The sequence below is a fragment of the Oreochromis niloticus genome, linkage group LG13 (genome assembly GCF_001858045.2).
Source record: "Oreochromis niloticus isolate F11D_XX linkage group LG13, O_niloticus_UMD_NMBU, whole genome shotgun sequence".
NCBI lineage: Eukaryota > Metazoa > Chordata > Actinopteri > Cichliformes > Cichlidae > Oreochromis > Oreochromis niloticus.
The window spans coordinates 20,527,810-20,550,088 of record NC_031978.2 but is presented as its reverse complement, the minus strand read 5'-3'; the positions used below and the strand labels follow the sequence as shown (position 1 = coordinate 20,550,088).

General features: G+C 37.2%; 2 protein-coding genes across 4 annotated transcripts in view; one reads left to right on the top strand and one right to left on the bottom strand.

Moving 5' to 3' along the window:
* LOC100699545 (collagen alpha-1(XIX) chain) overlaps nucleotides 1-22,279 on the bottom strand; it is a 159,684-nt gene that overhangs the window by 95,148 nt on the left and 42,257 nt on the right. Inside the window, exons 1-4 of one of the 3 annotated variants that reach the window (XM_025897435.1) lie at nucleotides 5,605-5,623; nucleotides 2,599-2,720; nucleotides 1,919-1,993; nucleotides 1,731-1,830 (exon numbers count right to left, since the gene is read on the bottom strand). In XM_025897435.1, the coding sequence (XP_025753220.1) occupies nucleotides 1,731-1,830; nucleotides 1,919-1,993; nucleotides 2,599-2,686 (263 nt within the window). In that variant the 5' untranslated portion in view covers nucleotides 2,687-2,720; nucleotides 5,605-5,623. Of the gene's footprint in view, nucleotides 1-1,730; nucleotides 1,831-1,918; nucleotides 1,994-2,598; nucleotides 2,721-5,097; nucleotides 5,201-5,604; nucleotides 5,624-22,279 lie in introns of those variants that run through there. The other 2 variants (XM_013269134.3, XM_019366896.2) reach the window with 2 other exon arrangements.
* The window catches only part of lmbrd1 (LMBR1 domain containing 1), a 50,654-nt gene continuing 43,948 nt past the window's right edge, over nucleotides 15,574-22,279 (top strand). Inside the window, exons 1-3 of the mRNA XM_003441000.5 lie at nucleotides 15,574-15,723; nucleotides 17,352-17,528; nucleotides 17,821-17,884. Of these exons, the coding sequence (XP_003441048.1) occupies nucleotides 15,658-15,723; nucleotides 17,352-17,528; nucleotides 17,821-17,884 (307 nt within the window). The 5' untranslated portion in view covers nucleotides 15,574-15,657. The remainder of the gene's footprint in view (nucleotides 15,724-17,351; nucleotides 17,529-17,820; nucleotides 17,885-22,279) is intronic.

Here is a 22,279-nt window from a genome sequence, read left to right as displayed (position 1 = left end):
TTGTTAACAAAAACACCCCAAAAAAGCTACAGTACCTGCTCGAAAGCAGAACTTGGTACCGATTTGAGCACAGAAATGAAGTCTATTGCAAATTCTACTGAAGCTCGAAGAGCCTGAGTTGCTAGATAGTTGAGAATCATTTAAACATATTTAAAATGTAGTCCATAGACCAGCATGCATTTCAGATGTGAGACACAAGTTAGTATATGATCCAAAGAGAGCCAGAGCAGACATAAATAAGCTATAAATATGCTGGGAGCAACTGCAACACTCTGCTTTAATACTCTGTGGATGAATATGTGTTGCTTTTTGCCGGGCAAATGTGCTCCCTCACACAAATGTTCCACGAGTGTGTCAGCAGTGATCTATGAACCGTAATGTGTATTGTGCCAAGGAGTGGGCAGAACATCAGCCATATCTACGCATCTATTGCTGCATATGCTGCGAGTGGTGTGAGCAATGTTTTACTGGCTGTGGCAGGGGCACTGGGGCCTCCTGCTTCGTGCAATTGCCCTCGCTTTCCCTCCTCAGCTGACATGCAGTATCACCTGTCAAAGTACTTAGATAATTGGATATGAGAGGGATCGCAGTCCTGCCACTATAACCAATGACACTGTCAGCAGCGTCACCGAGAAGCAGCATCTTCTTGCACTATGGGCCCAGACTGAGTGAAGGGCTGAAGTGAATGTATTTTCAGCTGGTTGACTGAACAGGGAAGCAGATCACAAATCACCTGGCTCAAAGATTTTTTTTTCACCCAGCCAGGGAGGGAGAGGGGGAGAGAGAGGGAGGCAGTAAATGTTTACAGTTGCATATAAAAATACTAAAAATATCCTGCCCTCCTGGAAGAATGACAAAGTGTTCTCTTTCACTGTTACAACCCGAGGACACGAAACAATGAATATCTCAGGATTCATTTTTAAAACCTCAGTATAAGTTATGCAAACCATCGTGCTTTCACTTATGTCCCAGGTCTCATGTGATACAAATGTAAAAAGGGCAATAGGCTTTTATAAATACTATAAAATATGATGCTACTATACACGTCACATCAGCAGCAGCAAGGTGATGCCACATCATGACCCTGCCAGATGACCGGGGAATAAAGGTCTTCAGTAAGTGAATGTGTCATTTACATAGTAATTTTAATATTCCTGTCTTATTATACAAGCTTGGGACTTTTTTTCCCATTCCTTTATGTCCCAGTTTTTGCCCTTATGAGATTTCAAGAATAAAATGCAATATATATTAATTCTGTTCAAATTATTCCCCATCTACCAGCTCACCTCACTGCTTGCCCTTATTAGCCAAGGCAAATAGAACTATTGCTCTGAGCAGAGTGTATCTGGGTTGCCTCAGTCCAAGCCTTCTGTGAAATTCAGTTATTGCTACACTGTTTATTTTTATTTAGATTTTCTTCAGCCAGATCCAAGAAAGCGAGCTCAAATTCTCATTATGGCCACCACAATAAAGACACACATTAGCAGTAAAATATCATAAGGTCTTGCAATATTTGAGTTATAAGAAATAAGCAGAACTTTATATTTGGAAGATGCACATGAAGGAGCCAGAGAGCAATAGCCTGCAGCTCAATACTGATCACAGCCTTGGCCACACATTTTTATAGCATGGTTGCATTGTGAGGTTTTCTCCCAGTGAACAATGCGAACATAAATAATGAAGAATGTACACACACATGCACCCCTAGCACAGATGTGAATGCTACCTACTTTGTTGGCTTAATAAGTGGACTGCTTCCTAATCGAAATGATGGCAGGTCTTCTGCGATTGTTCCCTTTCGGAGAAGAAACATTTCTGTGAGATCAAATCCTGCGGGACAGGATTACAATGCGTTACTAGATTTGAACAAGCCGACGTCTACAGCCCCACAAAGCCACCGTGTTCATTCAGTACCTACCTGTGATTTCCAGGGGACGATCTAAAACATCAGAAAACCTGTGTTCCTCTACACTCAGAGGGGGACATGAGCCATCTAGGGGAAAGCAACCGAGAAATTGTTTGTGTTGGGTGCAGATGTTCATTTATATTTTGAAGCACTTTTGACTAGGATTACGGAAAAGACAGTGAATCCATCACAAAATAATTTCCACTGTGCATTTCTTGTCATTTTTTTAAGGCAAAAGCTTCTTAAGGCGAAAAAACACATCAGACCAGAAAAATCAGTTAAAAGTTGTTTTTGGTTTTTTTCTGTTAATCTTTAAAAGTTTTGCTAGAACATTAAAAAAATGAAGAAACGAGAGTGTCAGATCCAATTTAGAGACATGGCTAGATCAGCTTCACAAAAAATGAAATGAAGATCAGCTTTATGCATTTTGATTGTTTTGTAAAATATTTATCAATCAAAAGTTTGGATTCAAGTAAAGTCATTGCAAACAAAAACGGATGAAGATGGATTTGGACACGGACAAATGTCTATTATTATAATAGAGTCTAAATGTTTCTGTCTACATCTTCTTCAAATTGACATAATAAAGACATAATAAAAGATCAGAGTAAAATATCACTATCAATCATTTTGTTTTGTCACAAAGAATATGCTGTTACGAGCAAAAAGTTGCAGACAACAAACCCATGTACCTGATTGTTCGCTCACTGCCATCCCCAAAGCGCAAGGAATGGAATTTAAAGTCCAAATGAGAGCAGTCCACCTTAACAAGCAAATCATGGCTCTGGCTCTATTAAGCAGTCCACCTGAAAACCTGGATGGAAACAGCATGGCTTTAATTTCAGCTTCAGTTTAGTTAAATTAAACAATGGATAAACACACTGTATTACAGAGAATAGCCCAAGAAAACAATGAGCCTCTACCCATTTTATTACAAGCATGCTGTTATGTTGGGTAACAGTATCTTTTAATTTATTTGGATTCATGTAGCAATCTAGTGTAGAAAGTTGTCTGCATTCAAGTGAGGGAGAAAAAATATACATACATCTGTCACATTCTAATCATTTCTTTTCTTTATTAGAAACATGACTGCATTATGTTATATGCAAGTTGTATTATTGCAGAATTGAATTCAGCACTAACATGTGCCTGATTTTCCTGCTTTACCTAACTTGCTTGTGCATTCAAATGTCCCTAAAGCCTTACTTTGGATTTATTTCCGTCACCATGGTGAAGCTGGCGAGTTGTTCGTTGTTTTGTTCTAATTAAGGTTTTCATACAGTGATGAATTCAGATGTTTATACCGCAGCAGTGTTTACGCTTAGCTATGTTTCTCTTTAAGTTCTGCTTACCCAGCAAGCCAAGCTTCTCCATTTACAGCTTGTAATCCATTCAGTCTGTTCATCTACTCTCCTTTTTTTAATCAATATTCCAAATTATATTTACAGTATGTGTGACAGACTAATTGTACGATGGGTTTTATATGGGATTGGCTTCTTGATCATTTTGCCACAGCCTTGATCTTTTATTTATGTAGTACTCAATCAACACTTTGTTCTTCAAGGATATCACATGCGAGTATCAAACCTGGAAACCTCCAGTTACAACTAAGTCCCCTGAACCATTTCACTATGCTGCCAAACAAAATCTTCTGGATTGCTCTCGTGCCATTGCAGAGGCGCCACACATTTTTTGGGTAGTCACACTGGATGGTGAGTGTTTGTTCCAAAGTACAGTCGGTAAAGCACCCTCAACTTTAGTGGGCTTTTCAGACTAACACTTTTAGAAACGACTGGATTGCTCTGCCCGAAAAACTGGTGCGCTGCCAAAATAATGTTGACAGATGAACTCAGAAGGTAAAAGAATTTCGCATGGCTTCTTCAAAGACTTTCAAGGACTTCGAGTTGTACAGGTTAAAAAGAATCTGAATTGATGCACCTGAGGTACTGTGCATGATAAAATCTCATGTTTTATTGTGCTATATTAAAACTATGCATTAAAAGTATGAAGTGACCTCCTAATGAATAAGCAGTTTGGAGGATTTTAAATTTGTGGCAGCATAGTTGCAAAGACTTTATCTATTTCCACCAGGGATGAAAACTCTGAAGACATTCCTAAAAAAAGATCTCAAAAGGCCCTAATACAGCTGCAGCAAATTAAAGTAATTCCAATATCTGGCTTACTAAAAAGGCAATAGAAAGGAGTGCCATACATTTATATATACATACATAATTCCCATCCACCCTTCAAGCCTTCCCCCACTTGATCATCAAGTTTTACATGCAGGCCTACAGTATCATGGCGCTCGGTAATGAAGTGACCATGCCACTTACTACAGCCCGTCTATGCAAGCGTCACAGGCAGTACAGAGGTATCACATTCGTGTCTGCGTGGAGGAGTAATATTATTCTGGTCATTTCTGCAAATGCATGCAACAGACGCGGCTCTGCAGGCGGACCCTGCTGTCGCAGTTACTCCACACCTTTACACATCGCGGTCATATAATCGAGGTCTGTGCGCGAGTTAAGCTGCAACTTTAAACCCACACGCTCCCCCCGGTGCAGCAGCATGGTACACAGCTGCTCTATATCCGCATCAACTAAACGGACACAGGGGCAGTTTAAGGTAGTTACGCGGCGGCTATGAGCCCGTATGTATCACAGGCACCAGGCAAAACCGTGCGCACTGAAGTTGCTCGATCCATCAGTCATTCAGCCACTTTCGCTCAGAGGCAATAACTCAGTACAACTATGTAATATTCAAAGAAGCGTGTTTCTATGCGCGACCGCTGATTGGCTGTGGGCTTTTGAGCATTTTTTTTAATAAGTATGAAACGTAGCACTTGATATTCGTTCAGTGTTAAGAATATTACGTAATTTGCTGTTAACAAATAGGCAAATATGGTGCATGTTTACTACTGCTGAGCTGCAAGCAAATCAGAAATAAGCCGTTTCTAAGGCATGGGTCCCAGCACAAGTTACACGGATGAAGCCGGGAGTTGAAGTAGGAAAACAAATAAATAAAATAAAAAAACAAAAACACACTTTCATGAGAAAACATGCAAAATATGCTCGCTAAAAGGGGATTTTCAATAAATTCACACGCTGATTTCTACATTAAGCCGTTTTTTTTCTTCTTCTTTTTTAAAATTTTCGTTTACTGTGAAATTAATTTGATCTATAAGTACTTACAGTATCTGACAAAGTTTCCTCTAAGGCGAAAACAAAGAAAAAAACCGCGACAAAAGCATAGTCCATGTGTGGATACGACCAGTCCGATTCCGGATTCCAGGACTTGGAAATAAAAGTCACAGTGGGATCGCCAGCCCGATCGCTGTCCTTATTAGTTGCACCGAGTGGCCCTCCCACTCTGTCATTATTACTGAAATGTTCACTGACAGAGAGTTCAGCAAACAAGACCAGCACACAGTCAAACAGCTTTGATATTCAGTAAAATAAATGCCCGGTTGCAGTTCAAACAAACTCTGTTATTAAAAGAGCCAGGTGCGGGTATTACACGGCGTTTGATGTATTATGATTTCATCAAAAATCCCCAATAAAGACCCTAAGCATGTGGCTTACTTGATAGTAAGGTACTTTTATATTAGCAGTAATTAGAATTATCCAAGTCAAGCTTAAAAGTAAATATGTGCAGAATACAAAACGTGTTAACGCGTATTCATGCTGATCCACGCTTACCTGGCTATTCATCACTTTATAAAAAAGACGTTATGCTCTATTATAAAGCAGAATGATGAGCAGGTTTAATAAAGGCAGCTTTCAGAGGCAGTCCCTGTGCTACAGCAACAAACTCAATCCACATACTATTTTAGTTAGAAGACCCAAATGCCATGTTGCAATACTATACTGCTATATGGTAGCCAACAACTTATGTTTCAAATGCAGGTTTGACAGGCTTGTGAGTGTACACTTTATCCAAAACCTAGTGAGGGTTTGCTCATGTTTACCACTGTCTGAACAGAGTTTCGTCACATCCATATTATTGTAATCTCTTTTAAAAAAGAGCTGTCTTAGTTAAAAGTGTTGGTTGAATTAAAACTACTTAGTATCCTAAAGTTTTGTTTAAAGAAAAAGGTCAAGGCACCTGCTCAATACAAACAGGTGTTCAAGATCCACACATGTAATTGTTTAGACAGATGATTTTCGTGCACCCTCCCCTTCACCACAGGGCCACACACTCCGAGATACACATTCAAGCATTGTGCTGAAAAGAAACCGAGACAAGGGCTCGGAAGAAATGAAAATTCAAATGAAGCAGATGGCTATATTTCTTTTGTTTTAGCACAAACATTTCTTTAGAGCTCCTGTAGTTCTTTTTATTTTGAATCACTATAAGAAATTTTCTCATCTCATGCTTAAAAGTGTTACTTGGAGTCACAAGAATCCAAATGTTGGAAAATTGTTTTGTGACTGTTAACCCCCCTCCACCATGATTTTTTTTAATGAACTGATTTATTTTTAATCAGAAACAGGCTCTGTACCACCTCCAGTATATGTGTGTGTGATTTGGGTAAACTTACTCTTAAAGTAAAACCAATAAATAGCGAAATAATGAAAATGACAAGGAGCCTTAATGGCCCTCAGGATACACAGATACTCAGATATACAATCAGTCAAATTGAATGTCAGCTCTTTGTTTTCAATGTTTCTATAACAATATTAGATTATTTATAACAATAATTTGGTCCTACTCAGGAAAAATGGTTGTTGCTGTGGTAACCTAAAGGTGTTACTACTGGCAAAAGCATATATACATTCAACTATTGCACTATTTTTTTGTGAACTGCACCAGTTGCAAACAAGATTATTGCATTGCCTAAACTTATGTATGTGTTGGTGGAGCTGAGAAATACAATCCACTGAATGCTACATCCATTACAATAAGGAAATAATACAGTTTACAGTTAAACAATTATGTGCATACACATAAAATGTAACCTTAAATATATAGAATGAATCCACTGTTAATTACTCAGGTAATGTCTGGATTGCATACCTAATTATTGACCAGATTAGAGATTACAAATGAGGTCAAGAACTTTTAATAAAAGTCCAGCATATTCTGCTCCGCCATCTTTGCTTGCAAAGTAATCCTCTACTCGCAGTGCTGTGAAAAGCCAAGCTGTTGCTGGGTTGCTGCTCTGTGGGCAAAGACAGATTGTGTGTGGTGTATGAGGTTGGGATTTTTCTTGTGCTATCCTAAAATCCTCAGTAAATCATAAGCTGTCAAAACTTTTCAGAAGCATTTCTTTGGGAGCTCCAATGAAATCTGCTCACGGTATTGTCTGCAGATTATCCAGAGTAATCAGGACATAATTTCAAAAAGACACATTGCTGCTGATGTTTTTGTTTTGTCTGTGAGCAGTCCATATTAAATTCTTGTCACCTTTCCTCTAAAGTATTACTGAGGTAAACACAGAATTCTCAACAGGTTCCCGGATATAAATATTTTTCTCCATTAAAAATTGAAAACCTGAGGTTTTGCTGTAAACAGACACCTGGTCATCACTTTGGTCATCATGTTGACATTTATCCCCAATTAATATATCTTCTGTATAATTTTTAAAGAATAAAATGCATGCAACATGAACTGAGATACATGAAAATAATTTATCAGTTATTAAGCAGAAGTCACTGTCATTTAAAACTTGGAATACAAAAGCATTGTTTTTTTTAAATCATAAGAGAATATCCCTCTAGACCTTCTTATAGTTCTGGGGACTTGCCCTTTGAAATATTTTTTCCTGGCATTTCAGCTTTAATAGACAGTCAGGAGAGTCAGATAACAAGGGAAAATCGGGGATGTGGCAGGGGACAGATGCGCATGCTGATTCTGACCCCAAGATGTTAGGTTTACATGTTTAGTGCCCTTAAAAATAATAATAATAAAAAAGATTCAAAGACATTTGACAGAAAACGCCCTTTTAGAGATTTTTTAACCCCTGTGGTTTCCAGAGACTGTGTGCTCAATCACAGTATATGACCTAATCTACTGTTTTACCTGCAAGAGATGGTGTGGGTGGTTTAGGAAGATGACAGCTGAAAGCCATTTCTGCCTCATAAAAATGATTAATGTGTTATCATAAAAATGCAACAACAACAAAATGATAAACTAAATTTGTCTTTTGTTTCAGTTTCAGTGATTTTTCACATCAGATGAGAAATAATGTTATCAATTGCAGCCTAGCCCCACAACTCACAAATTCTTACATTTTCACCTAATGATTGTAAAAACTTTCACAGAACTTCAGTTTAAAATGAACTTAAAATAGGAACTGTTCTATAACAAAGGTTCTGGTTAATTGCTTTTACTTCATAAAGGAATTAAGAAAAGAAAAGATCCACACCCATATCATTAATTTTGTAGGGTAGCTAGCCAAAAAAACTACTTAAATTTCCACAACTGTATATTGCCTACATATATTAATCTACACAGCTTTAAGTATCATAAAATCACTCAATTATACATGGTGTACCTTGTACTAAGATAGACTAGCTAACTACAGTAACAAGTGAAAACACTGGAGTCTCTAGCTTAACCTTCACCCTTTTGTCAAATCCCTCCAAGTTTTAAATTAGAGAATTAGCGAGCTACCGTTGGTTGCTAACAATGACAAGCTGTGTAAACAGTGCACCCATGCCCAGCGGTCAAACGTGCTGCTTGAATATATTCTCTTATGTTGCAAGAATAAGGACTGAGCTGGCATAATTTTACCTTTTAATATTATCTAAACTGAAAAACATGAACTCAAATTGTTAGCAACACTTACACAGGGCTAGCTTACAGTTAGCTATAAAACTTAGATCATTAGCATCTCTTTCCTTTATTTTTTGTTAAGTAGCTAGCTTATTACTTGTTATGTTATTTCAAAAGATTGCTGGTGATTAAGGCAAAGAAATTTTCTTAAGAATAGGAATGATATTTTTCTCAAATTCAGTTAATTGTACAGACTATACAAAGTGCAGGTAAATGATCAGGTTTCAAGGTGCTTTTACTACTAAAACATGCTTCAATATCTTTAACAAATCTGGTCACCATAACATCTATATGTGCTAATTAAATTAAGGAATACATCTATCTTGTGGTAAGCTTAATATTAGTATGGTTAAGGACATAATTTTTTTCTTAATTTAGGTAGTGTTTCATTACTCATTTAAGGGTGAAAAAATTGGGGGGTTATTAATGACAGAGCAATAATCTTATCAATTCCTCCTTTCCACACATATTTACGTGTAAATGCAGTTTGTAAATAAAACAACACAACAATTTACTGCTTAAAATCTTTTTCTGATTTGCCCTAATACAATATAAATGCACTGAATCTCAAAATTATCTTACAGTACTCTCCTCTTTGTGCGTACGTGTTTCTGCCTGTGTCTGTTTTTCATGGATATGCACATGCATAACCTCAGCAAATACTATTGTTTTGTCAAGCACCTGTTTGCTTTGAATATAATACTAATCGCTGCTCTGATCCTTCATTCATTTCACTCTTGTTAAAGTGGTATAAGGGCAAAACACCTGCCTGTTTTACAAGATGATTAACTAAATTGACATATGGCAAAGCACCAGACAAAAACATCATATTGTGTGTCACTAATCTGTATGCAGACATAACCATTGATGTGTACCTTTCACGTGCACATAAAAATCACAGAAGCTATTAAGGAGTGTGTTTATCATTTCTGAGAGCTCACCTGGGCATGAAAGCTTCCAGTATGCAGACAAAAAAGAACATGAATAAAAAGATACAATAACGTGTCAGTTTTGCCTAGAGCTATAGATCTGTGGGGTATTTTTGTAATATGATCAAATAATTGGCTTGCGTATTGAAAGTAGTGAAAGAAAATCAGTTGGTTGCAAACTGACTGTCTGCTGTCTGAAGTTGGGCTTTAATGTGGTACATACAACCAGTAGGCATCAGAATTTTAAATTAACTACTCCGATGTTATTATTACACCAATGGCATTGCATTTGACAAAAAAACATTAAACATTGGAAAATATTACAGTGTATTGCACCTACTTTGTTTGTATATGCAATATTCTGCTTTGCAATTGTGCACTTTTTTATATGTCTGTATTGTGAATTTTCTACAGCCACTGAGTCACTTTACATAAATTTGCTTGTGATGGCCAACTTTATAATTTGCAAATGATACACACCCTCTGTCTAGGTTAGAGTAAGCTAAAGACAAGAAACACTCAGCATTATAAAACTGACTATACACGCACGTGCGTTCTGGGGCCCCTTAGTACCAGCTGAGGATCATTTAAATACTACAGCCTACCAGAGCTGCTGACTATGTCTATCCCTTTATGACCACAGTACCTATCTTCTGATGTCTAATGAACCATGTCACAAAACTCAAAACATCTCAAACTGTTTTTTTGAACCTGACATTGAGTTCACTGTACTCAAATGGATTTCACAGTCAGCAGGTCTCAATCCAACAGAGCACCTTTGAGAATAAAGAGAAGAAAAAGACCTTGTTCATCTATTATTACATAAACTTGATGAGATTTCCCATTTTAAATGGACTCTTTCATTCTAAATAATTTAAGATTTTTAATGGAATATCTATATTGGCATACAATGGCCAATATCCCGTGTCCTAGTGACACACTGTACCTAATGCAAGTGCATCATAGTAAAAGACTGATCGATAACAACGATAATAACAATGTGATAAGTCAAATGAATATATTTGTATATATACATATATACAAATATATTTTGTAGAACAAGTTTGAGAAGATATTTTAGGGGAAAAAAAGACAAGAAAATACAGCACTGACTAGCAGAATGACTTTAGGAAGTTAGGTGAAGGAATACAAAGAGCCAGAACACCTGCAAAGAAGAAGGCGGTGCTTAATGAATGGGACAAATGCTGTACTTTGATCCAGGAGAGTAGATGTAATGTGTGGTTTTTTCAGTGTTTAATAAGATTTAGGCAACAAAACTATATGTGGTCAGGTTAAGAGGTCAGGAAATAACGTGTTTTAACTTTATGCCAGAAGATTTCAGAACAGCTGCCTTTAGTTATTCTCCAAACGTTTCCCTCACGCTGTAAACCTATGACCTCACGACGGCATGGCTGGTCTATAGCGATGAGAGTGATGAAGCGACACTGATAATAATTTAGCAAAATAACCAACAAAGCTATAAGACCATGAGCTCCACCTGTTTTCTGACACAATAAGGAGGAGACTTCAAAGTTTATAGGGAAACAAAGACTATTTTGGCAGCACGCCTTGTGTTCTTCAGATGAATAATAAATGTCAGAATCAGAAGAAAGTGGATGATGGGTGAATGTGATGCTGTAATTTAACTGAAGCTGAAGAAAAAAGGGGAAAGGAAACAGCTACTATTATAAAATCAAAATACATATTAAAAAGAAAACTCTGCTTAACTGACAGAAGTGTGAACAATTGCTTTCTTTTTTTCTTTTCTTTTTTTTTTAAACAGCAAGCCCACTTTTAATAGAATTTGGTAGATGGTCTCCATTGGGGCACATTGCCAAGCAGCACTAAATAAAGGCATTTGCAGTTTTGAAAGGTTGCATGAATTAAGCAGACCTATATACCTTCCCTGTGCAAGTGAGTAATGGGTAGTGAAAAACTTTCATTAGTTTAATTAAAATTCAGGGGCATAAATGAAGCTTAGATATAGGGCTATTGATTTTAGTGAGTTGAATTTATAAGTGTCCAAACCAGTAGTGACCAACTAATTAACTGGTAAGAATGTTCTTCATTACAATTAGTTGCAGGCTAATTTCCTCAATACAATAGATAGCTGGTGCTCATAGAAATGTATTATTTTCACTCTCTGAAACGTTAGAGTCTCAATGTCACCATAGGCTGCTCCAGTGTTCCCCTTGCAAAAGTAATTACTCAAGTAATAATTTAATTTTGCTACAGTAATTCCATACACGGTGAAGCATGGCTGCACATTCCTTGCCTATTGTAATTTAAGAAACAATATAGCTCATAAATGGAATAGATTTATTTTACCTATTGCACTTAAATTGTGAAAAGGGAGCCAGAATGAAAAGATGAAAATTCTTTATAGTGAGATAGCATGGGTTTCTGCATGCAAGATAAATTTGATAGGAACTGAAAGAAATGGTGAGTAGCCTGGCAGAAAAAAAAATAAAAAAAATCCAGAGCACATGTCACAACTCACACAGAGTCTAGAGTCTGGAAAAGTTTATATAGTCCCACCACTGCACAAGTTTGGAGCCCACAGTCAGCTGCTTTGAAAATGTCAGCGACATGGCTTTTAGGAAGTTAAAGCTACTCTAGTCACTGACATGAAAATAAAATGAAAAACACTCTCTTAAGTAACACCAGAAATAACCAGTTGTTTCTGTTATTACACAGATATTACAGGTAGAAAAGTAGATATTTACTGTATGTATTTCTGAAGCTTAGGTAAAAAAATTCAACAAATGTCAGACACATAACACAGACCAACGTAAGCGCCTATATGAAGGTAATGTACACATTCAAGTTACCAAAGCCAAGAAATAAAAAGAATAAGCTAAGCACATCATAGGCACTCATCCAGTGAGCCACTGATCAGACGTATACTCTATACTAAAAGTACTAATCAAATTACTTTGGTGGAGGTTAATTAGCTATATGAATCTTTACTGAAAATACACTTAGCTTAGGGAATACTTTCAGCACAGTGACTATGGTGGTGTGGACCACTGCAGTATACAATTAGCAGGTATACTCCAAAGATGGGCTCTACAAGGGAATGCAGCTTCAAGTGCACTGCACCCTGATTTCTAAAGCCACACTTCCTCCCGTTCAGCTAATTTAATGGTTAATGAACCAGATAAGTTTTCCAAATATACTGGACCAGTCCTGAATGCAAATTATGCCGCATAGCAGTCTGAAAATGCACCAGCTCATAGCTGCTATTTGATATTTTACAGACTATTCTTTGTACCAGAAGAGCATTTGGAGATAAAAAAAAAAAAAAAAAAAAACAGAAAGCAGAGAAAAATAAAAATAATGGGATACAAAGAAATTATATAATTTCACAACAATATTTAAATAGCAGTCTCCCAGTTCAGCTTACGTCCCATAACTCAAGGCTGAGACAACTGGATAGCCTATTTGCCCCTCAAGTAAGCCAAAGTGCCTGTGTGGTTGCCCCACACAGGGTTGGGTTGCCCCATAAGCTAGCAAAGGTGTTACATTGGTGGGTCTTAACGAAATACATTCAGAATGTAAATATAACTATAACATAATAAGAATAGAGGTGTTACATCTTTTTAATCTTCCTGCTAGAGCAGGATACTGTCTTACATGAAGTAGGCAAAGGAATATGAATATGAGAGGTTAGAATGAAAAGATTTCTGACAAAAAGAACAAATAACTAGCAACACTTCATGGGCATTTAAATTACTCTAACTATTGCAGACTGCCTGTGTTTGTATCAGTGATGAAACACACTGCGCTGGAATCGAGTTATATAACAGCACAGATTCATTGCAGCCATTCATATTGAGATTCTTCAGCATAATGCATCCTCTTACTGAGTGTTTGGTGGTTGTTTTCCTTTCAGGACATCACAGGCCAACTTGAGATTTTCCCTTGAGAGTGCCTTTAAGAAGATTTAATTGTATATAATGGTGGAAAGTAGTTGTTGACTGACTGACCTTCTGCTAATGAGACAGGTATTGTGTTGTAATGAATAATCTCTGGTAAGAAGGTTCTTGTGCATTTCTGTTTTACTTCATGTGCTGCATTTAAAAGTGTAAAAAATACTCCACTATATCACAGGAAGTTACTTTGTTTTGTTTTAAACAATTGATCGGTTTATAAAATACTGAAGGCTGTGAACTTTTGCATTATGGACAATGAGTACATAAGCTATTATAGTTAGAATAGCCTGACCTCGACTTCAGCAGCATTAGCAATTCTGCTTTCAGGCAATATCGATCTAATAATATACAATCTATCAAATGCCTGACATTACTTAGTTTCCCTTTTGCCGCCAGAACAGCTCTGTTATGTCAGGCCACAGACTTTGGCCCTCTGGCAGTGTTCTGTGGTGTATGCCGCCCGATTTTGGCACCAAATCATTTGGGTTCTGTAGTTTGCTGCAGGAGTATGTTGCTGTCGGGGAGTGTCGTTGCCATCGGGGTGTGGTTGGTTTTGAAGCAATGTTTGGGTGTATGGTGCCTGTCAAAGTGACATACAGTACTGTTTAAAAGTCTCAAGCTACTCCTCATTTCTTTCTATTTTGCCTCCAAGGAACCAGACTTTCTTCTAAATTTTTTAAAGTGATCTTGAGCAGTAGTTCTCCAGGACATCTGAAGGTTTTTCGAAAATTTTCATTGGACACCAGCTGCTTTTTCACTGCAGCGTGTCCTTAAAAAATTGCTAAATGAAGGACAAAAAAGAAGTGGCAGGTCTAAAAAAATATCTTCACTAGATAAAAAGTGAAAATCATGCTCTTAAGAAAAAGGAAATTAAACTCCGACATAGGACCTGAGAGATGCATCTATGCCTTGAGTTAATCCATCTACTGTTTGCTGAAGTCTCATCAGAAATGGTATCCAAGGAAAGTTGGCTGTTGAGAAGCCATTCTTAAAACTGGGAAACAGGCATCCCAAACTATACAAGAACTCAAGAGGGACACTGGCAAATGTTGACAGCCTTCTGTAAAATACTGTGGAGGCTCTATCATAGCTCTATCAGCCAGTGGTGTTCAGGATCTTGTCAAAATGGATGGACTGATGAATGCAGAAAAATACAGTCAAGTAAACGACAATGACCCCCAAACACACTGCCAATGCAGTGAAAGTATACCTGGAAAGAAAACCACACAATGGAACAAAATCGTGGATTGGCCTCCCCAGAGTCTGGACCTCAACAATTCTTAAGCAGTGTGGGATCATCTTGACAGAGAACAGAACAAAAGGCAGCCAACATCCAAAGAAGAGCTTTGAATGTCCTTCAAGAAGCCTGGAGAACTATTCCTCAAGACTACTTAAAGAAATGACAAGAAAGCCTGTCAAAGAAGGGTGAGGCTGTGCTGAAGGTTAAAGGTGATCATATTGGCTTTTCAAATTCACTAGAATAGTATAAACTGCTTTTTGCCTTACATGCTGTATTCCTATTTATAAGAGCAGCAGTAAAAAAAAAATTGCTGCCAATATTTCCCATTTTACTACCAAAATATACAAAAATGAGTTAGCTCAATACTTTTCCAAAGTACTGCACATTAATGTCAGAATCCAAGGCTTGTGGAACATCGCAATGTACTGTAGCAAGATGATCAATGCTAACCCCCTTCATTGTTGATGGAAGCCATAAATAGCAGCAATAACAAAACGCCAGAAATTCAGTTAAAAGAACATTTAGTTGAACATTCAGTCTTTTTTAAAGTTAAAGGCAATATTTTTCTTGTTCAATACTTTTTCCCCTCGCTGATGGGAGTTTTACAAAACTATACAGATGATACCTACAGCTTAAATATTCATTCACTCACTGCGTGTTTTGTGTTGCTTCTAGTCAAGAAGCAGACTAGACGTGTTGTATTTTATCACACATACTTAAATTCTGCACATCACGATAAACATCTACGATTATCACTTCAGCATGGACGCATGAACGCGCTTCCTGCGGAGACGTCACGGTCAGCTGCCAGTCTCTCCACCGCGGTGACGTTAACAGGAGCACGTGGGTTTGTTATTGCAGGAAGTGAAGATGGCGGCTCAGCCGTTGCTAACAGAGTCTGTGCTCGGGTGGTCTATTTTCACCATTATACTTTTGGTAAGCAAGCACGACATTACGTAGTCGCTTTATAAAGTAGTGGAGCGGTAAACGGTTAGCCCGAGTTGTGCTAGTAGGCGAAGTCGTTGCTTTAACATCGGAGTTAATCGGCGCAACATGGCTACAGCGCATTAACGCCAGCACTGTCTTTGGCTTTAGCTAACATTAGCCGTGACACACTTACAGGCTGTCGCCCTATAAGAGGCTTTCAGTGAACTGTTTAGAACATTTTGGTGTTGCGTACAGTTAGAAACATTGGAATTGTTAAACACCACTTTGTGGAGAATAGGGGTCTGGTATTGTTACTTAATTACATAAAAATGTAACATCCACGGTTAGATCTTTCCTGTATAAAAACACCCAGCTGTACTGTAAAGCGTCTCCTTGTTTTTAAACGCAATGTTTTTATTACGAACAAATAAGTGCTGAAAGTGGAAAAACTACATTAACCAACCTTAACCAAAGACAACTATGTAGAGTTTTCTTCCCCCCCGTAGCAAGACATAAATTGAGACTTCTGTAGTAGGCTACTTAAATGAACGTCTTCAAGTTGTTCAGTTTGATAATCTGCGGCCCATTTTAGCCCTCATTATCCCAAATGTCATTCATACCCACATCACATGGCTAAATTACAAGTCCTCCAGAAGAATGGCTGGATGCCAATAAATTGCTCTGTTTTTCTGCCCAGTACTAAGCAACCCTTTTATTTCAGACCTCTCAATGGGTCTTATTTGGATGCAGAGCCTTTCGCTATTACCTGGCAGAGCAAGCAGCCGGAGGCGTAAAGCTGTGGGCCTTTAATTGATCCTGTCTGCGAATGGCAGCCCTTAAGCTGAAGGGGCAAGTGTTTGCAGTGTCCTCACCTCTTAAAGCACATGTGCCTGGAATATGACCTTGTCATTTTGTAGCCCATTTATTGCTTCTTTGTCTAATGAGCTTCTCTCCCATTACAATGTCAATCCCTCTCCTGTTCGTTTTTTTCCCTTTAAACGTTGAACAGCATAATAATACATGTATATGTTATTACTTAATTTAAACAATCTTTTAAAAAGTTAACCACTCGTATCACCTTTCCAGTAAGTCTGTTTATTTTGCTTCTTACGAAATGAAGACTTTGTGTTATTGCCTGTCACTCTGAGAAGGGAGTATGATATAATCGGATCAGCTCCTCCGGAACACCTGCAGTCAGGCTTTTAAAGTTACATAATGCCCTACTTGTTGTTTTAATACTTAGATTTCAGTTGTTTTCTTTTTGTGTTATAAATGGTGTGTTTTAAACTTCAAGGATATATAACACTACAAAGGTAGACTTAGTTGCCGGGGTATTGTATTGAGTAGCATAATTTTACTGATTTCCAACCTCTAGTGTGTTGCTTGTTTGCTTCAGTTTGATTTTTATAAACCCTGTTGACATTTTCCAAATTAAATGCAAATGCCACCTTGTACTGCATATAGTTGATTGAATTTACTTCTGTTTTTTTTTTGGCTTTACATGTAATAGAGCTCTGTAAGCCAAAACGTATTTTTACTGCTCTGTTATTTATTTTATCTGTTACTCGCGATCACATTATTAAACCTGTGTTTTATTTTAATTACTGTTGGATTGGGGTTTTTTTGGTTTTTTTTAGGTAATTCTTGTGTTCTGTTGGATCTACATTCGGAAATTTCAAAGTCGGCGGGAGAGTGAAGTTATTTCAACTATCACTGCAATATGTGCTCTGGCTATTGCTTTGATCACGTCTGCACTTCTACCAGTGGACATATTCCTTGTTTCTTTCATGAAGTATCCTAATGGTACTTATAAGGTTAGTATTTTGTTCTTCAACCTAAAATCTAAATGCATTTCTCAGTTGTATTTTTTTTGTCTTATTGTTCCATTTGAATAAAGTCACCAGATAATTTGTTCATTCATCAGTGCAATATTTTTTCTTTTGTCTCAGGCTTAATTTTTATGGTATTTATTTGTGCTGTTATTCTAAATACATTTTTTGAGAACTATTATTGCAAACTGTTTTCATTTATTGTTATGCATGAGTCATGAATCAGCCTTGTTACAAATGTAAAAATTAATATTCACAATTGGCTTTCTCATGGCAGGAATGGGCAGCAAACAATGAGACAAGAGGGCAAATTGAAGATACTGTGTTGTATGGATATTACAGTAAGTATGTTTTTTTTTCATAGTTTATGTGGGTAATAAACTCAGACAATGAAAATTGTCAAAATTTATGTCATTATGTGAAAATAAAATATAATAAAGACTTAAATCATAAAAGGATTATTAACTGCGCGGCGGTTAAGTTTGCATTGTTTTCAATGTTTGCTTTTGAGTTATTTACTTTTCTTACATGATTATAAGTGTGTTACGTCATTATTTTGATCTTATCTCTGCTTTGATTTGAATGAGGTGCCGGTTCAATTTTAATAACACCTGGGGCCTGTCTCATCTATGCAGCAGTCCTAAAGGGTTAGCAGTCTAACTCTGGAAATCACACAGGCTCTTTGTTTCCCACACTGGTGACTCATTTTCACACAGGGCATCTCTCTGTAGTAACTTCGATTGCAGAGCTTACCTGCTCTGAAGCTGCTTTAGTCAGGCTGTGACTTCAGGATATATTTAAAGCCCAAACAATAGCTAACTGTTTCTAAAGCATCATCTGGCCTTTTTAAAGACCAGCATTTCATCACAAATTCAGCTGAATTCAAATATGAGTTTTTGTCACAGGGTTATGTTGAAGAGCAAAAACAATTTTACATGATTATTCTGTAAATCAGATCAAACATTTATTGTGTTTCTGGGCAATATGCCAGTGTTGGTCATTGAAGAAAGTCGTATCTGTTAAATAGCACTCCACTTAGGTTTGTCCTTTGTAGCAATAAACAAATTGAATTTACTGTTACAAATTAAGTGCCTTTCCAATCATTTGGTTCCATAACCCTGGGATTTTTAACAACGTAAGAGTTTAAAATTAGGTAATTTATTTAGTAAATTTACATACTTGTGTAATGTCATAGTATTTACTTTAATAGCATATGTTTGTAATACTTTAATGTCCCTGTTTCACTGGGACCAAGTTCATAATGTATTAAATATGCTGCTTGCTGAGTTGGTCATACATGCCACTGCTTTTTGGTTACCAACTCTTCATGTAAAATGGCAGGAATTGACAGGAAGGGTGCTTACAAGTTGTTAAACAGGTTTACAAAACCGGTCCGTCTGTGATGAAGTCACATGACCGTATGGACCATTTCAATAAGGATGTGATGCATACATATACTTTAACTACAATCTTCAAAAGCAAATGTTTTTCCAATTGCTGCTTGACAGTATTTCAGCTAAACAACACCTGATGTGTGATATTTTTTTTTGTTGCATAATGTGTTGTATATTTTTCAGAGGCATTTTAGCACCAGGACTTGATGTTTTAATTGCGGCAGGTTGTAGTTTTAGGTTTCTAGCTTGTTGGAAGCCTTCTAGCTAGAAGGCCTTCCTTGATAAAGACATTATCTGGATGGTAATATATGTTCCTCCAAAACTTGATCATTTAGCATTAATGATGCCTTCACAGATCTGCAATTAGCCCATTCCATGTGTCCTTTGCTGTCTTTTGAAATGTGCCTGAATAACTAGCTGGATTAGTGTCTCTCATCTCTGGCAGAGAAAACTAAGTGTCCATGATTTTAAAAAAAAGAAAAAAAAAGCTTAAAGCTTTAGTCATCCAACAGTGGGACTGTGTTCTACTTTGCTGCAGTTCATCTTAAATGAGATAAAGTTCAGAGGGTCAGAAGCTCTCTCTTAGACGCATAATGACTTAGTAGTAATGACAGTAGTACTCCACGTTTGTAGTGTGACAGTGGGGGATAAAGTCACAGTGCACATCCGTGTGAATGCAGCCAAGCATCCTTCTCACTTGATGGCTTGGTCACTGCACACTTGTCCATGGCAGAGTACTGTCCTCTCGGACAGAGACCAAATCTAATCAACACTGATAATTCTTAGAATGAAGGCTGACTAAGTTTGATACAGAAATTGATGTCTGATTTCAAGTTTGAGGTACATGAAAGTGATGAGAACCTCCAGGAAGTGACTCAAACTTGGCAGGAGTGCTGTAAGTGGTGCACAATGAAAAAACTTTGAAGGGGATAGTAACCAGATTTAAATTATTTTTAGTTTATTGCTTTTTATGAGTGGAGATGTAAATTTTTTGATTTCTTAGTTATGGCTTTTTTCATGGCAGAGATTTAAATTGCAGTTATGAATGCAGTGAAACTCTCTACTTTCTGGTATTAATTTCAAAAGTGGATTTTTAATGCAGTTCCACCTGAGGGCCTCACAGATATTTAACATTACTTTTGAAGATAAGTCTTTGCAGACACTTCTCTGGATACTCTAAATCTTTTCAATATTATGTACCAATACATTTTAGAGTTTGGGGTTACTGTATTCCCACTATTATATTCATAGTGGAATTGACATTAAGGATGGCACAAAAGAGAACCTGTTTGTTTCAAAAAATAAGATAATTATAATAATAATTTAATTATTATATTTTGGGGGATTTTTTTTTCTTGCATTCTGTGTATTAATCCAAAACCTACAAAATCTGCAGATAGCTTGATGACCGATTATTCAACAGTACTTCTTTCCAGGATAGTTGTTGTTCACCAAGCTTCATTTGATTTGCTTGTTGTAGTTGTCACACTTAGCTTGTATTTATTGACACTTTGTTTTTGGCTTTGTTTGACACTGGGTTGCATCATTAGGAAGTTTGTTGAGCATCTTGGACTAATCCTGTTTGATTCCTTTGCTATGAGAAAGGGCAGGTCTAGTCTCCAAGGATGACTCTGCAATTCCAGTATTTGTATGTGGTTGTAAATCATGGACAACATCCAGACTTTTTGACTGATAAATTACAAGCTTAAAACTGTTGGTGCCTCTGAAATGTCTTCATGGTTGTTATATTAAAGGATAACACAAGTTGTCCTTGTTGATAGCAAATTCAGTCATGCCAAAGTCTCTAGATCGTGTATTTTCTAACAGATGCTAGCTTAAAGTGGCTGTCAGCAACACTGTTGTATACCGTCTGTTAAAAAATGCCAAATGCAAGGACGACAAGCTGTCTCCATGCCCAGACAGTCCCATCAAAGAAACCACTTCCTCTGGCATAATGACACCCTCCCTCCAAAAACAAAAAAAGGCACAGACCACAGCACTGCCCCTCAGCATTCAGGCCTTAGTATATTGTGCTCTAAACATAAACATATGATTTCATACATAAGGATGACTTTTTTCTTTTGCTATCTATAGTTTGGATTAGACATCCCCCTAAATGAAACCTTGCTTTATAGAGATTTAGAAAAATGAATAATTCAGTAGGCTTAGTCTTCAGTGCAGGGCTGTGTCTTGTCAGTAATTTAATTCATTTAATGGCCAAACTGCCTGGAAACCATGTTCATGGTACAGTAGTTACACTCAAGAAATGTTTCACAAATTAAAGGGAAAGCACATATAGTTGGCTTAATAATTGGTTTAGTACGTCTAGTTGGAGCTTTTGAGAGTAAATCTTAAGTCACAATTTCTGTAATTGCTTTGAGTGGCAGCTAAAATTGCCTGGTTTTATGTAGCACTTCATATTGTGATGCTCATTCCACACAGTTTTATAGGTTACTACATGTTTCATATTGTGTCTTAAGTAGGCATTATATGCTTTTATGCCATTCAAAGAGCAAAAGAGAGGCTTTTTTATGTGCATAATGTTATTCAGCTGAAAAGCCATAGATGCTTAAAGTCAGAAGAGGGGTAGGGAAGAAGCTTGAAGGAATTTGCTGTTTGCTTCAAGCATGTGCACATGTCATCAGAGCTGTGTAAGTATGTGTTGTGCTTGTAACCTTTGGCTGCTGATATGGAAGGATGTATGCTTGTAAAACTGCCTAGAATACAAAAGTCCCAGCCTTGGAGTTTAGATTGATAATGGGTTCTGTTCGTTTGGAGCAACGTTTTGTTCAGTTGTTGCATATTTTGAATATTGGAAATGAATTATAAGCTCAGCGGTGCAGAATATTAACCTGTCAGCCTGACATGTTCCTCAGTTGATTGTACTTGTTGTTCTGCTGCTTTCTGCTGTACCAAACATAAGATGACTGTTGGTCATATGATGTGAGATTTCTACAGATTAGCTCTCCAGTCAGCTCTACCTTTCTACCTCCTTTTTCTTTGTTTTAAGTCAGAAGGGATTCATGATGCATCATTATGTGATCAAATGTCTACTGTGACTAGGTGCTTGTGAAGATGACGGCATTAGAGGACTGTGCTGCGTCTCAGCAAAGTCATACTTTGCTGAAGGCTGCAGCATGAGACTGAAAGTGAAAATACGCTGAATCTAATTTTAGCTACATAGTGCATTCTGTTATCGGTGTTTATGTAGAACTAGACAGATTTGGTTTTTATTTATTTATTTATTTATTTATTTATAACGGCCATCACTTTATTATTTGCCAGTAGGTGGAGACCTAGCTCCATGTTTATTGTGTGGACAGCTTCCTTTCAAGTCTAACC